Here is a 17184-nt window from a genome sequence, read left to right as displayed (position 1 = left end):
GCACGTGCATGAGGATGTAGTAGTTTATATTATTATATCTGCTGGGATATGCAAAAATTCAGTGGTATGTGGCTGTACTAAAATGAAATGACAGGGACACATGCAGCAAACCCCATTTGGAGCAATTGCTTTGGGGCTGGCTGATACTTAATGTTCTGCTCTGAAATGCAGTCAACCCTGTGGTGATTAAATAAGTTCCAGGACCATCTTAACTCAGTGTTTAAGCATTTTCCTTCTTCCTTGCGGGCCTGAGCTATGTCTGTGATAGGAATATTCATTTTAATAAGAAATGGAGAACTAAAGGAGAGGGGGTGATCCTTTAGGGTCTTCTCTCCTTCCTCCAAAAAACCCTGAGCCAGTAGTTGGCTGAGTCCTTCAGCCCTCATCCATTTCTCTCTGCAGTTCTTGGGACTGAAAGCCAAGTGGAAGCAAGCCTGGAAGTGTAGTGGTGCAGAGGATTGGAAAGAAGGAGAATTTCTCTTTCCTGGCCATGCTGTGGTGGCCACTGGTGGCCCATTTCATCCAGGGCAGGAGGGCCAGAGTCCACTAACACAACGTGATGTGGCACTGAGGAGGGTGCAGGAGGGCACAGAAAGGTGCAGGAAGGTTCAGAGCTGCAGGAAGGTGTATCAGGGTGTGGGAGGATGCCAAAGGGTCTGGAATGGTGCAAGAGCGTGCAGGAAAATGCAGCAGAGAGCAGGAGAATGCAGGAGTGTACAGAATCATACAATCATGAGATCGTTAAGGTTGGAAAAGACCTTGACGATCAAGTCCACCCATCAACCCAGCACAATTGTGTCCACCAAACACATTGTGTCCTGAAGTGCCACCTCTACACATTTTTTTAACATCTTCGGGGATGGTGACTCCACCACTCCCTTGGGCAGTCTGTACCAGTACTTGCCCACTCTTTAGTAAAGAAATTGTTCCTAATATCCAATCCGAACCTCCCCTGGTGCAACTTGGGGCCATTTCCTCTCGTCCTGTCACCGGTTATGAGGGAGAAGAGTTCGAACTCCCCGTCACTCCAATCTCCTTTCAGAGACTTGTAGAGAGCGAGGGGGTCTCCCCTCATCCTCCTTTTCTCCAGGCTGAACACCCCCAGTTCCCGCAGCCGCTCCAGACCCTTCCGTTGCCCTCTCTGGGTACAGAAGGCAACAGAAGAGAGCAGAGGGCGCAGGATAAGGTGCTGGAGGGCGTGAGAAGCCTCACCCTGAGCCAAGCCGCCCTGAGCAGCGGCAGCAGCAGCAGCAGCAGCAGCGGCGGCAGCAGCGGGGCGGGCTGAGGCTGGGGGCGGGCTGAGGCTCGGGGCGGGCTGCGGCTGGTCCCGGCCCGCCCAGCGCGGGTCTCCGGCGGCGCCGATGGGGCTGGGGGCCTGGCTGCGCTCGCTGGGCGGCTGCTGCGGCTGCTGCCGGGGGGAGGCGGCGGCACCCGAGAAGGAGCCCTTGCTCAGGTGAGACACAGCCCCGGCCTCTTCCCCACCCCCGGCACCCTTGGAGGGATTGGGCTGGCTGAGCGGCTTTCGTTTCTCTTTCCGCCCGGGCTGCCTTGGCACGGGGGCCGGTTCTGTTCTGACAGCCGTGGCCGCGGTGCACGCCGGGCTGCGGCGTGCCGGGGCCGGGGGGGTGAGTTAGGGCTCAGTTTTTAGCGTGCGAACCCAGAGCCGCTTCTCTTCGGTGTGTCCCGTGCGCCCCTTGCTACGGAACCATCCGGCTTTGGGCTGTCCACGGTGGGGTTGCAGCAGAGGAGGTAAGAAAGGGGGGTTCGGGCATCACTGCGCCGGATGGGGGGTGTGTGGTGGTGGTCCCACCGTCGGGCAGAGCTCCGCTGCCGGTCCGGGGATGCTGGAAAGGAGGTGATACGAAAACATGGATCCCCGGGTGATGGAGAAGAGATGGGAGCTGCACAAGCACGTAAGGAAGTTTTTGCATGTTGGAAAACACCGGCGTCCAGGGCATTGCAGCGCCTTCTCCCTCCTTCCCCAGCTGGGTGCTGGCTGCCACCGAAGCCCACGTAGTGGGTGCCCTGGGAAGGGTGCAGGGACTGTTCCCTCCCTGTGTCGTCCCTGAGACAGAGACATTTCAAGGAGGGTGGGCTGCACCCGGGGTGGCCTACTTAGGCATTGACTTATATATGAGAGTCCTGAAATCTTCAATCAGGGCTCAAAATGTCCTGGTTTCATGCCGTTAAAGCAGTTCCCTAAATAATAATAACCAGATAATCCTGAGCATGGGGCCTCAAGCACAGGGAATTGGCAGAGCCAAGCACACGTGTGGAGAGGCTCCTCAGTGGCCTGGGTCCTTCACCAGGCACCTTTCTTTAGCAACACGCCGTCTGCCCGTGATCCAATTAATGCTGGCTATAAGTGTAAAGCTGGTATAAATGCTGGGTGTTTGAAAGGCACCTGCTCATAATTAATCTAACAGACTAATCGCCAGCTTGTTCCTCTTCAGGAGGCTTTGGGGGTTTTATTTCAAAGGAGGGATCTTGCAAGAGCACGTTTGCTGTGTTTGTATTTTTATTTTTATCACTGCGTTGTTTGAAATGAATGGCATGCTTGAGATTTCAGATCTTTTTTTTTTTTTTGCAGCGTTTTATTTTTTGGGGAGCTGATGTTGCTACCAAAACATTGACTTTATGACTTTTCACCTTATTTTTCCTGGAGCAGAGGTGATTGTAGCCTCATAAATCCAGAGTGTCAAAGAATGGAGCAGTCAGGAGGAGGTAGTATGGATATAATTAGGTGCATATATTACCCGAGCAGACCCAAGGCTTGCAGAAACCCTGCAACAGGGCAGGGCTGGGAAAAAAAACCCGGGCTGAAGCCAGCAAACCAGGCTGCTGCGGCAGAGCATCCAGGCTGCTGGGCTGTCTCTCATTGCACAAAGGTGGCATCTGGCTTGGATGGTAAACCAAGAATTTGGGCACTGAATCCCAAAATCTGGGCTGAAAGACAACAGGAGCAGAAATCTGTCGATGAAGCATTAGCATTTACTATTTTCTGAATAAAGCCCAAAGTGTGAAGTGGTCCGAGTCTGCTCTTGCTCCCACAGAGACTCTTGTAGCCCCCAAAGCAGGCTGCCATTCATATCCTCCTCTTTTTTTCCTTCCTCTTCCTCATTTTAAATACTGCTTAGAAGTCCAGCACTCTCAAGGGGTGCTTGCTGTTGGCAGAGCTCTCTGTGCCTGTATGGATTTGCTGACTCCTGAGCACTGCCTGCCTCCCCCTTACAGGCTGCTGAATGCTCCCTGCTGTGGTTTGGAAGTAGAGAGGAGTTGGGAAGTGCCTTGCAAGCTGTGAGGGAGTGGCTCCTAAAAGCTAAGGCATGTTTGTGTTATTGCCACATTTTGGTTTATAAAGTAAGTCAGCTGTTAAGGGTACTGGTAAGTTGCCAAGTGGGGAGAAGCCTGTCAGACCAGGGATGGGACAGAACTCGTGCTGATTGCATGCTGTCTCCTGAACGATCCCTTTCAGGCTGGGATCCTGCCTGCTCCATGTTGAAAAATGGTTTAAACAAACTGGTGCTGGCTCTGGAGCTGCATTATGCCATCCATACCCTCCAAGTTATGTTCATTTGCATGTCTTTAATGAGAGATTATCTTTTCCCTTATTACCTGTTGCTCAGGTTTTTGTTTGTTGAAAAACTAATTAACCTTCCTGCAGGAGTGCTGTTGTGAAGGATTTTTTCCCTATTTTATCTGCGTGCTGGAGCTCCCCTTTGCATCTTTTTTGTGACTTGGTGTCACAAAGCGCCTGCAGTGTTATCTGAGGTTTTGCTGGATGGGTTCCTTGTGGAATGAATGGGGTTTGGGCAGCAAATAGAATAAATAGTGGGCTGTTCTAACAAGAACTGAGCAGGAATTGCCACAGGATGGCTGATAATGGCTGATGGTTAAGGCCAAAAATATTTCTCCGTTAATGTTATTCTGCTGAAGTGTCTTGATTAGAAAACTTATGGAAATCCTGTGCTAAAAGTTCCCCTGGCAGAATTAAATAACCCTATTAAAAATGTACATCCCAGTAGCAACATAAAGCCATAAAACACAGAACTGTCACCAGTGCAGAGAAAAGCTGCTTTCCTTGGTGGAGACAGCCTTCCCAGCCTTCCCAGAAGATGATGCTCTGCTTTGCTGACTACTACATGAATAGAGCCCTGAGTTCACAAGCAGGCTGAGGACATTTCCATCCCCCAAATAAAGATGGGGTTACATGTCCTTTCTGCACCTTGGCCTGGGTCCTCATGCAGCTGAGTGTATCACTCAGTGAGGCAGGAGCTGTCAGGGTGGGTTTTCCACTGTGTGGGTTGACTGCTTGAGTTGGTAGGGTTTGGGTTGCTGGGGAGAAGACAGATCTGTGGGGTCACACAAAAACATGGTTGTGGAGGTGGAAGTGCTAGAGAGCACCCAGTCCACCCTCTGCTCAAGCAGGGTCACCCGGGACCCCGTTGAGTTGGGTTTTGAGTGTCTCCAAGGACAGAGGCTCCACAGCCTCTGGCAGCCTGTGTCAGTGCTCCCTCCCACAGGGCACTGAAATACAGAGATAAGATCCCTCTGAGCCATCCTTTCCCTGAGCTAACCAGTCCCAGCTCCCTCAGCAAAGGTGTCTGAAATCAAACTCTGCCCAGCAGCACCGCTTTTGAGGAAAAGCTGGGTAGAAGCTGATTCTTTGGCCAAGAGGCAGGTGAGAAGCTTCACACGCAACTGTCCCCTTGCCTGCTGCTCTGTGCACAAGGTCTCTGTAGGGACAGACCATGCCACTGGGATCTTGGCACAGCTGCAGGGTTAGCTGGGCAGAGACAAAATACCCTCTTGAGCCACTGGGATTTTTGAGGATTAGTTAATTAGAACTGTTCCCACGATAAGCTGAAGGAGGCTGGGGGGGTAGTGCAGGGCTTGGGGTGGGTAGGTCTGATGGGGGGCAGGGCAGGGTGCTGCAGGAGTGGTGAGGAGATGCCACCTGGTTAAATGGATGATTGCAGTTCCTCCATCCTGGTTGCTCAGGTAACACTTGAGCTTCTTCTGTCTTTGTGTGCCTGAGTGTCTGCTATCTTTTGTGGCTGCACTGCCTGTTTGAACCATGGCTCAGGGTGTAGCTGGGAAGGTAAAAGGAGGCTCACGCTGCCTGGGCTCTCTCCCTCTCTGCAGTAACAACAACCCCTATGCCTCCTTCGGAGCCACTCTGGCACGGGATGAGGAGCAGAACCTGTGGAGCACCCCACATGATGTGACCCACATGGAGGCGGATGATGACCGGGTGCTGTACAACATGATTGTGGTCAGGAACCAGCTGGACAAGGACTCAGAGGTGAGGCAGTCCCTGTGAACCAAGGGTCAGTGCTTTCATCAGATGCTTTTGCAGTGCCTGTATTTAAGCACCCATTAACTTTCCACAAGGTGTCGAGTGATAGGATGAGGAATGGCTTTAAACTGGGAGCAGGGAGATTTAGTTTACATATTAGGAGAAAATTCTTCACTAGGAGGGTCATGAGACACTTGCCCAGGTTGCCCAGTGAGGCTGTGGCTGCGCCATCCCTGGAAGTGTTTGAGGCCAGGCTGGATGGGGCTCTGAGCAACCTGATCTAGTGGGAGGTGTCCCTGCCCACGGCAGGGGGCTTGGACCAGGATGATCTTTAAGGTCTCTTCCAACCCAAATCATTCTATGTTTCTATGAATAAGCCTCTAGAAAGACCCCAATGTGCCAATGTGACTCACATAGGCACTGGAGACTCCCATCTGCTCCATCACCCTCCCCATTTTCTCCTACCTCTGGCATGGATGCATCTGAGGCCATCTCATCCCTGGGAAGCTTGGGGATGTCTCCAGCAGCTGAGCCAAGTGACCACCCAGGGATGGGAATGAATGATGCAATCACTCCTACCGCCACTAAACATGTACTGGTAGCACTGGGATCCCCCAACTTAATTCCCTAGCTTCACAAGGTTTTTTTTTTTTGTCAGATAATCCCTTGGTTTGGGTTTCCCGTGTGTGGTCAGAGTGGTGTTCACCCACCAGGGGGGGTGAGCTGCTGCTTCAGTGAGTGTCAGGTTAATTACTCCTCTAATGAGCTGTACGGCAATTACTGAGGAGCGGAGAACTGGCCCAGCTCTTAGGGTGGCAGGGAAAATCATTGCTGTTACATAAAAGCTCTTTTGCAGCCCTGATTTCCTTCGCTAACGCATTTTGGCACAAAGGAGATTTCAGTGGCCTGATTTGGAGCAGACTGTAGTGAACAGTGACACGTTTCCCCCCCTCTCCGATTGCTTCTAAGACTTCAGAATGTTTGCAGGAACAGCCTGGAGGCTTCACATTTAATTTCAAAGTGATCCCACTTCGTCTGAGAGACAGCAAGACTGTAACTCTTCTTCCTGTGCCAGTTCTCTCAAACTGAAAGATAGCTCAGCTTTCAGAAAAAGCCTTAAACTCCAGAGTTACAGCCAAAATAAAAATATACAGTTTTTAATACTTAAAATGAGCTAATGCAATCCTTGGCTTCAGTTGGCCACTATCCCCATTTAATGGTTTGGGTTTTGTTTTTGGTTTTTTTTTTTTTTGATGGGGATTGAATTAATTGTGGTGTTCACAATAGATGGGTTTGTAACAACTTTTTCATGGCTGCATGTCACCTTTACAGCTATAACTGAGGATACCCTCCCCACTGCTCTGTTTTCTGTCTCCCAGTTGCTCCATAGGGTTTTTAGCAGTTCTGAGCAGTTGCTGTGCCTGCCAGTGAAACAGCAAAGTACAAAGAGCATGGGGTTTCCTCTCCACAACAAATGTAAGATATATATTCTGTTTTTTTTCTTTTTTTAATGCAGTGCAATTTAAAAAAAAAGCCTGAGGAGCACAACATCAAGTGGGCTTTGAAGAAAGCCAACACACAATGTGCTTGATTTGAATTATAGCACAGTGTGCTTTGCAGCTGGTGATTCCAGACTCTGTGCTGCCTCTCTTCTACCACTGGGGAAACTGAGGCATGAAATATAAGTCCACGAAGCTGCTTCCCTTTCCAGCTGCAGCTTTTTCTGAGTTGCAGAACAGGGCCTTCCCTTTGCTGCCAAAGCAAACATTACTGCCTTCAGCCCCAGGTGCCAAAATCCCTCCTTAGTCCAGTGAACATTTTAAAACTAGGCCAGAATGCATTTCTGTTGCCTCCTTAGAAGATCTCAGCCCCAAGAGAAAGAAAAAAAAGTAATTGCAAACCATCCCTGGGCTGCAAAAACCATAATCTGCTTTGGGAGCTGCACTGCTCTGAAAGTCTCTGGGAGAAGGGTGTGGATGGTGCAGGACAGGGGACAGAGGAACAGCTTCTTCTTTGTGCCATGTACAAGTGTTACAAAACCACAGGTCATTTTTTTCCTCTTGGTTACAACTGGATGGAAGGGACAACTCCTTCCTGCGTTTCTGCACCTTTATTTAAAAAGAAATCTGGGCATGCTCTGCATTTATTGTATGCTTTGTCATTCAACATCTTTATCTTAGTAGTTCCTTAACACAGAAGCTTGGAAGGTTCCCAAAGAGCAGGTCACTCTGTGTTGTGTGTGAGTTCCCTCTATGGCACAGGTCTCAAACCTGTCTCCTGGTTTCCTTACCCTGGCTAACCCACTCCTGCATTCCTGGGCATTTTCTTTCTTTAAAAAGGTTGTTCAAATGCTGCCAAGGTGCTGGGAGCTAGGACAGAGGTGGTGGGCCAGGGTGCAGTGCTGGATGTCAGCGGGCATGGTCCAGGACAGGTCTCTCCTGGCCTGTCCATCTCTGTGTTATGGATCCCTGGAAATAAATAAACCAAGCTGTGTACCAAGTGCTCTGACACTGAGTGCACCATGGATCTTAGACAGTTTTCTCTGTGTTAGATTTTTCTTGGAGGGACTGTGTCAGTGTCCTTCCTTGGGGTCCGTTCCTTGCCTCTACCATGGGGCTGGACCCACAGAGCCATTTCTTCTCCCTTCCCCCTCCCAACATCCCTGCTCCAGGAAATTTGGCAGCCTCTCCATCCCAAACTTGGTGTGACTGATGTATGGACAGCTTCACCCTGCTCCCTGCTGAACCAGGGCAGTGAGCTCTTCAAAGCAAGAGCTGTGCTGTTTCAGGTGTGCCCTGTTCCATGGAATCATAGAATCCCAGACTGGTTTGGATTGGAAAGGACCTTAAACATCATGTGGTTCCAATTCCCCTGCATGGGCAGGGTCAGCTTCCACTAGACCAGGTTGCTCCAAGCCCCATCCAACCTGGCCTTGAACACTTCCAGGGAGGGTATGGCCACAGCCTCTCTGGGAAACCAAAGCCAATGTTTCACCACTCTCAGAGTGAAGAATTTCTTCTGAATTTCTCATCTAAATCTTTGCTCTTCCAGTTTAAGGCCATTCCCCTCATACTAACACTCCATATCCTTGTAAAAAAGCCTCCCCAGCTTTCTTGTAGTCCCTTCAGTTACTGGAAGGTGCTCTAAGGTCTCCCCAGAGCCTTCTCTTCTCCAGCCTGAACAACCCAAACTCTTTCAGCCTGTCTCCATAGCAGAAGTGTTTCAGCCCTCTGACCATTTCCATGGCATCTTATGCGTTTGCATTGTTTCTCATCGAGCCCAGAACTGACCCACTTAATGCCTATGAGAAAGTATTTGTGAACTCCTGAGCAACTCTCAAAACTGGATCCAATATAAGCTTATTTGGAGCTGAGAGGTCAGCTGATGGGTCAATGTATGAATGTGTATGTAGTTTGTTTTCTCAGCTACTTCCAGTGGGGCCAGAGAAGGAGAATGCCTGCCTGGACTGATATTTTGCATCCTTAACCCTGATAACTCTTTTGACCTCATTTCTGAAATAACTCTTGAACAGAATTGTGACACTAGTTGCTTTGAAGAGAATATAGAAGAAGGCTGTGGTAGAGGATTGCTTTGGCAACATGAGGAGAGCTACCTACTAATTAGGAAATTTTTGTATGAGCTGGGACGAAAGGTTGGACAGTGCCTCTTGGCACATTTTTTCCCAGAGCTCTTGGTTATGTCCCAACCTGGCTTATATTTCATGCCCAGCATCTTCTCACTTTCGTTTGGCATTTGCAGATTTAGCAGAGCATGCTAAAGAGCCCAGGGAAGTTTTTCAGGTAAATATCTGAAGGGCTGAGGAGAGGTGAGGGGTGGGAGGGTTTTCCTGCTGCTTCTGGCACACTCTTGACTTGTGCATAGAGGGCTTTCTCAAGCCCCCACTGGCATAAGGTGTGCCCTGCTACAGAAAAGGGCAAAACTGGTTGCAAAAAAATGAAGCCAGGAACTGACCCCTGCTTTGGTTTCCTGTTGTTAATTCAGATTTTGGCAATAGGGTATTTTTCTTAAGGGATTATCACTGGGATTTAAAACAGGCACATAGAAACACCAAAGGGCTTCGTGAAGACCCATTTTGCACTGTACTTTCCCAGTACTGTGTGCAAGAAGCCTCATCACTATTCCAGAAGTTTGCAAGAAGAGGGACAGGGACTGAAGATGTAAAAACAAGCTGTGTTTTGGGACAGCTACTTGTCCCCTGCCTGCATGCATGCAGGCTTGTGACACTTCACTGGAAGGGGCTTTGTCTGGGAGCCAGCCCAGGGCTGCCCAAGGACTGGTGCGCCCTGTCCTGGCACCCTGGTACAGAATCCCAGAATTATTCTGGTTGGAAAAGATCTTCAAGATCATTGAGTTCAACTATTAACCTAACTCTTCCAACCATAAACCTAACTCTTTCAAGTCCAGTGCTTAAACCATGTCCCTCAGCACCACATCTGCACACCTGTTTCTGTTTAAAAGAAACACCTCTAGGGAGGGTGATTCCACCACCACCCAGGTCAGCCTCTGCCAGTTTTTAATTACCCTTTCAGTAAAAAAGTTTTTTCTAGTACGCAATCTAAATCTCCCCTGGCAACCTGGGGATGTTTCTTCTGATCCTGTTGCTTGTTACTAGGTAGAAGAGATCAACCATCCTCCTTGCTCCATCCTCCTTTCAGGTAGTTGTAGAGAGTGAGCTCTCCCCTCAGACTCCTCCAGGCTGAAAACCTCCAGTTCTGTCAGCTGCTCCTCATAGGACTTGTGCTCCAGACCCTTCCTCAGCTCTGTTGCCCTTCTCTGGATACACTCCAGTCTCTCAATGTCCTTTGTCATGTGGGGCCCAGAACTGAAACCAGGATTTGAGGTGCAGCCACACCAGTGCTGAGCACAGAGGGATGATCCCTGCCCTGGTCCTGCTGGCCACACTATTTCTACACCAGAACCACCACGGTCACAGGGGCAGCAAGGGCTGAGGGACAGAAGGGTTTGGCACGGAGTCCTGGTGCCTGCCTTGGGGCCACCCAGCAGCATATAAGTGCTGAGCAGTCTAAGCCTCGTGATGCTGCTGGGCCCCAACCAAACCCTCCCTCCACAAGTCGCATCTCGGTGACTCATGGGATTTGTGTGGGGAACACCCTCCCCAAAGCCTCTGATGTTGCTTGTTCCCACAGGGAGACACAGGAGGACAAGCTTTGCTCTTCCTCTGCTGTACAGTTAAAAGAAGATGCTTTTTAGATTAATTTCGGGAATGGAAAGATGCTCTTAACTCTTGTTTCCCACGTTAAAGCAACACAGAGGACAACTCCTGCCCACAGTAATTAGGATGTCTCTTCTATAGGGAATCACCTGGGAAAAGTGGGGGGTTTCTGAGACCGACAGGGAACAGGGCATGAGTCCCTTCAAGAGCTCAGCCCAGAGACACCCATCTTCACCCTGATACCTTCCAGTCTCTAGTTTCTTTTCAGTCATAGAATCACAGACTGGTTTGGCTTGGAAGGGACCTTAAAGATCATTCAGTTCCAATGCCCTTGCATGGGCAGGGACACCTTCCACTAGACCAGGTTGCTCAGGGCCCCATCCAACCCCCAGGGCCCCATCAGGGCCCCTTGAACACTTCCAGAGATGGGGCAGCCACAACTTCCTTGGGCAACCTGGGCCAGTGTCTCACTACCCTCAGATTAAAGAATTTCTTCCTAGTATCTAACATAAATCTCCTGTCTTCAAATGTGAAACCATTTCCCCTTGTCATCTCACTACAGACTGGCACAAAAATCCCAACCCACAGCTTTCTTGTAGGTCCCCTGCAGATATTGGGAAGTTGCTATAAGGTCACCTTGGAGCCTCCTTTTCTCCAGGCTGAACAACCCCAACTTCTTCAGCCTGTCTCCATAGGGGAGGTGCTCCAGCCCTCTGATCATTTTAGTGGCTTTCCTTTGGGCACATCCCAGGAACTCCATGTCCTTATGCTGAGGACTCCAGAACTAGACACAGAACTCCAGATGGGGTCTCATTATGCCAAATGACTCCAGATTGTCCCTCAACCATCCCTCTTTGCTATTTTAAAAAGGGTACTTCAGCCTTTAAAAATGTTTATTTTTCTTGCTTTCTAGTACTTTTGAAAACTTGCCTTCTCCAGCTAGATCCCAAAGAGAGGGTGGAGCAGGCTGGAGAAGGCAAGTTTGTGACCAAACTAAGGTCAGTAACTTTTATTCAGAGTTTTAGTTTTCCTTGGGCTATCATCACCTGTAAGAACCTGTAAGAACATGTGCCATGCCAGATGAACTGCAAGGATATGAAAATAAGGTGTTGCAGTAGTTTGTAGTAGATAATTGTTACTACATGGTTGTGGTTTTTCAGGCTGGAAAGGCCAAATCAGGTATTGTCACAACTTCAGGTTTTGATACAAGCAGGGTTGTCAAGATTTGGGGTAAAGGGCTTTGGACCAAAGAGATTGAAGTCTCTCAGGTGGCTATATTTGGAAGTTCATGCTGTTCTCCAGCCTACACCAATGTTATAATTTCTAGCACAGCACAGAGCAGCAGTTTTATATCCTCCATGTCTGACTGAGGAGACCACTTTGGTTATCAGTAGTACCTAAGCTGCATCCTGTAACCCTGTTTCAAGGTAACTGGAGGCTTGTTTTGTTCATGCAGGGATGCTCTACCAAATGCCAGGCTAAAACTTTCCTTGCTGGTCAGTATAATCTCTTCCAAGGATAATGGCAACCTGGCCATTCATTTTCATACTGGTCCCTCAGTGCCAACATCAACAGTTCAACTCTGGCTCCGTTTCTAAAAGCTGAAATTCCTCAAAAAGCAGCAGAGACCTCCCCATGAGCAAATAACTGAGTGTCTTTTATCCCTTTGCTTTTCAGGAATGGCAAAAGCTCAACTATGATATTTATACCTTACGGCAGACCCGAAAAGAAGTGAGAAACAGGTGGAAACATATTTTGGAGGATTTAGGTAAGCTAGAAGACAAAAGGACATAATTTCTGTGGTACTGAATGAAAGGTCCCAAGGTGGCTGAGGATGGGAACGACTCCACAAAATCAGGCTGGTAGAGGAGGAAGGGAGAAAAATAAAAACATCAGGTAGGCCACGCAGCAGCTGGGAGCCTGCAGGAGGATCCCCAGAGCTCAGGCGTGGCTGGGAGGAGACAGTGCCATCCAAAACACATCAAAAAGCCCACAACTCATGACCAGCGGGGAACCTTTTAAGCTCATAGTAATGTGCTCACTCATCCATGCCAAGCTTCCTTGTGGAAACTCTAGCAGGAATACCTGGGAGTTCACCCTAGGTTTTCCTGGGTGAACAAGATAAGCAGGGAGAAATGAGTATTCCTTTCAGATCTGAACACAGATACATCTGTTTTTCTTCCACCCACTTGGTTTACTCCTAAGTGAATCTGAAATACTCCTTCACCAACTGAAATTGCTCAACAGTGGCCTTCCTACTCCTGCTATTTCCTGGCCTGCAAACTGAACTTCACCCAGCTGTCTAAATTCAGCACTGGCACAGGCTGCCCAGGGAGGAGATTGAATGACCATCCCTAGAGGTGTTTAAAAGATGTGCGGATGTGGTGCTTGGGAACATTGTCTAAATACTGGACTTGGTAGAATTAGAGTAATGGTTGGACTTGATGCCCTTAAAGGTCTTTTCCAACTGGAACGATTTTGTGATCAGCTTGGTGGTGACTTGCATCATGTTCTGGATGTGGCTGGCAGCTAATGAGAGGTGGTTGTGTGAGTTAGTGCACTCGTTGGGTTGTTCAAGGATGTTACCACTGGGAGTGACAAAGTATCTCAGCCACTCCTGCCCTACCTGCCATACTGGCATCTGATGGGAGGAATATTATACATTTATAACTAGGTATCAGCGTTCATCTTCATCAAGGTGCTTGTGCAACCCATAGAGACCAACCATGGGACAGATCACTTGACATCCTTAATGTCTGTTCCTGCCTGTTGACACAGCTCCCTCACGTCCGCAATGGCTCCAGAGGTGTTTTGCAAAGGGTGGGGAAGTTCAAGGACAGAGTCACTGGGTCTTAGCAAAGGTAGATGTGCAGCCAGATGTGAAAGCAGCTTTTTGTCTAGACCTGTACTTTAGTCATAATCCCACTGTGATTTCCCCTATAAGTGTTGTCAGGTGAGACACATCACCACCAGCTACTTGGAGCTGAACAAAGAGTTAATGGTAGTGATTATGTTTAAAGATCCCTGCATTCATTCTCTTCCCTCTTTCCTTCCCTGGGTATCCTTCCTGTAAGAGATGCCGACTACTACAAGAGTAATTATCCATCCATCCATTACTGCTGCAGGTTTCTAATCACTGGTACCAACAACCCAAACAACACACAGGCATAGCTGCTGGGGTGTTGAGGTGTCAGGGTTTGACACTGGCCCAGCAATTAAACTGAATGAGAGATGCTTTCTATTAAACATCTCCCTCCCCTCCCTAATAAAGAAAGGAGAGAGAATAAAGGAGAGAGATTTATGGGTTGGAAACTAAATGTAATGATAAATAGGAAAAATTACTAAATATCTATAAATATACAGGAAAATTGATACCATGTTCCTCCCCCTTTCCCCCCAATAACTTTCACGTCACCACCAAGGCTGCAGGGCAGCCCTGGGAAAGTCCAGGCTGGAATCCTGGGGTCAGCAGCAGTCGGGAGCTGGAGGCAGGAACACACAGATTCAGGCTGACATGGATCAGGACCACAGGCAGAGGAACGGAGGGAATCCTCCCAGGATGCTGAAGCAAACAGGGACAGGCAAAGAAGGGGAAGCAGTGATCCCTCAAATTTATACTGGGTATGATGTGTATGGGATGGAATACTCTGTTTGGTCAATTTTGGCATCTATCTTGTCCATTCCTCCCCGAAAGAGGGTTTCAGGTGTGACCTCTTTACTCCTTTTCTCCTTTCGGAGGGCAAAAGGTTCCTCAGAACTGAACAGTATCCTTGGTTCTGCACACCAGTCTCTAGCTGTAACTATAAATATTGAGCATTACCAGTCCCAGAAGTGGACACTTTCTGAGAAACTTGCTGTTAATTTCAGCAAGTCCAGCTACTTACAAGGAACTTATCTGAAAGCAAAAGTACAAGACAGAAAATTACCTTTATCCTGGCCCAGACCAGGACATGCGGAAGCCCTGAGAGCTCTGGCAGCATCAGGAACATGCAAGAGTTGAATCAGCCCTCTGGGTGTGGGTGGTGGTACATCTTCTCTGGAAAGCTAGCAACAATTTGATCTAGATGGGCTTATGTTTTTTTTCCTAACCAGCAAGCTCATACCTGCCCCAAGTGCAGATCCAGCTTGCCTCAGGGAAATGCTCGTTTGTTTTAGTAAGTAGGGAATGCAGCAGCTCAAGGTGGAGTGGGAGAAAGGAACCTTGCAAGAGCCTGGAGGGCTCTGGGATGATCCTGCTGGTGTGCTTGGCTCCTCTCTGTAACACATCTCTTTCCCAGGTTTCCAGAAGGAAGCGGACTCCCTCTTGTCGGTGACCAAACTCAGCATCATCAGTGATTCCCAGAACATGAGCAAAGCCCGGGACATCCTGTTAAAGCTCTCCGAAGAGACAAACATCTTCCCGACCAGCTGGGAGCTTTCTGAGCGCTACCTCTTTGTGGTGGTGAGTAGCCCCAGATGTGCCTCCCTCCCATGGCCCCCATCTCTGCAGCTGAGTTCAGATGCAGGGGGGCAGATAGCTGAGCTGCACTAAATACATGGTGGCATCTGGGGCATCCCCATTAGATGTTGCACTTGTGGCTTGGCTGTTCAGCTTCCTTGGAAATGTCAGTGCTATAGCACCATAAACTTGGCCCCAAAATTTAAGTTCCTTTAACCCTGTGTGACTGTGTGGTCTCGAAGCCCATTAACTAAGTGGGAAAAGATTAGACTTAATGCCTGGCTTAACCTGGAAGGGAGCTGTGGAGGAAGGACCCTGACCAAAGGAGCTCATAGTGACTGTAAAACCCTGTTTCTTTGGCAGGACCGGCTCATAGCTCTGGATGCTGCAGATGAGTTCTTCAGGATGGCAAGTGTGGCATATCCAAAGAGACCCAGTGGGGAAAGAGTGGATGAGAGCCCTGGATCTCTGCCATGATGCCCTGAGGAACATGCCTTGCTGGTGTGAAGTGGACAGTGGGTTTCTTTCCCTCCAGGACCGGGCTCCATTGCTGAGGCGCTGGCACGTGTGGTGCCACTCCTTGTTTTCCTGCAGAGAAACAAGTGGGCTGGCCAGAGCAGAGTGAGGAGGTCAGCAAGCTGTGCCTCATCAGGAGGGCCCAGGAAGGCAGACGCTGGCCCCGAGGTGCTCCCATGCAAAAGGGAGCAAGAATTGCCCTAGTGTAGCCCTGGTGGGAGAGTCCCAGCCTTGTAGTGCATGCAATAGTCCCAAGGGGAACCTGCTGCGTGAGGCGTTGCTGTAAAAGCTGAGGTGTCTCTAGTTACAGATGCTGTGAGGAGACCCACGTTTCCACCTTCTGCTGGTACCTGATACTGTCCCCTCCCTCCACCCTGCTAGTCGGGAGGACCAACAAGAAAGGAAAAACACCTCAGCTGTATACACCTCTGTGACATTTCTCTGTGTGCTGGTTCTCTTCCTCACCCCCAGCCCATGGCAGCCCTGCTGGGCAGGTCCCAGGAGCTGCCTGTAGCTGGGAGAAGAGTTAAAAGCCTTAGAGCAGTGTCCCAGTTGGGTGCTCTGTCCCCACCAGTAGTGGTTTGGAGGTGTGTATGTCAGGAGTGCTCAGCCCAATGTCTTAAAGTAGGTTTTAAGAAGGTGCCAAGGTCAGACCTGCTGAGTGGTTAGCTCCTAATACCCTCAGATTGGATGCCCAACATCTTAATTTAGTTTCTGAAAGTTTTGGTCTTAATTGCATTTAATAAAAAACACTATAAAGCTGCATGTGCTGTCAATATATATACCATCCCTGCTGTTAATGAGGATTTTTAATGAACATCTGTGGTATATTGGGGTTTTGTCTTATAATGAGCAATAATTTTAAAACACTGGATTTGATCTTTGGAAAACAAGAGGAAGTGTTTCACTGATTAACATGTGTGCTGCTAATTGGCCAGTTGAAAATGCTGGTTACACAGGACCTCTCAAAATAGCACAACAGAGGTTTTATTTGTTTATACCTACAATGTTTGAAATCTCTCTATATATTTATTAACTGTCTCTGTTTGTCAGTCTTCCTGGGAAACAGCTTTGTCAACTCAGGACATCAGTGAAAAGTGAATTTAGTAAATAAAACATGTTGCAAAACTTAACATTTCTTGCTCTCTCTGTAACCATGTTCAGGCAACATTTATTTTGGCTACTGATAGCCAAAGGGTTGGGGTATTTGTAGGGTACCTGCCTCTGCAGCCCATTTTCCACACAAATGCATTTTCCCACTGACTTGCAAGAGTTTGCCAGCCTAAAGCAAAATTCTTCATAGGAGATAATGGGAATTTAATTGAATTTCAGTGGGATTTGGAGTCAGGTGTTAATTTTCCATATTTTGGTTTTTGGTCTTTACTTTTTTTTTTTTTTTTTTTTTTTTTTTTTTTTTTTTTTTTTTGGCAGAAGTTCTGCTCAACTTTGGAAAATGTCCCATGTTTTTATAGAAAATAAACCTAAGTGCATGGCAGCCCCAGGGTTTGGTTTGAACAAACTGTTGCAGATCTTGGTTCTAATGTCAACAAAATCCCATTTATTGTAACTTAACAGGACAAAAACTGCCTAGGAGAGACCATAATTAAGATCTCTGAATGGGTTTAGCAAGGGAAGCGCTGAGTTTCTGAGCACAGCCACAGAGAGGAGCTGAATTAACAGCAGCATCAGAGCCGGGCAGAGCTGCTCAGTTCTGCCGAGCTGGGAGGAGCAACCAGG

The 17184-nt window shown here is 48.5% G+C and overlaps 1 protein-coding gene across 1 annotated transcript; it reads left to right on the top strand.

Annotated features, from left to right (window-relative positions):
- Positions 1-1294: 1294 nt before the first annotated feature.
- Positions 1295-16580, top strand: MREG (melanoregulin). Its single transcript, XM_071746915.1, has 5 exons — positions 1295-1453; positions 5146-5305; positions 12171-12261; positions 14771-14934; positions 15295-16580. The coding sequence occupies exons 1-5, from the start codon at positions 1362-1364 to the stop codon at positions 15406-15408; spliced, it is 621 nt and encodes a 206-aa protein (XP_071603016.1). The 5' UTR covers positions 1295-1361; the 3' UTR covers positions 15409-16580.
- Positions 16581-17184: the final 604 nt, after the last annotated feature.

The sequence above is a fragment of the Heliangelus exortis genome, chromosome 6 (assembly GCF_036169615.1).
Source record: "Heliangelus exortis chromosome 6, bHelExo1.hap1, whole genome shotgun sequence".
NCBI classification, from domain to species: Eukaryota; Metazoa; Chordata; class Aves; order Apodiformes; family Trochilidae; genus Heliangelus; species Heliangelus exortis.
This window is presented reverse-complemented; position numbering and strand designations above follow the sequence as displayed.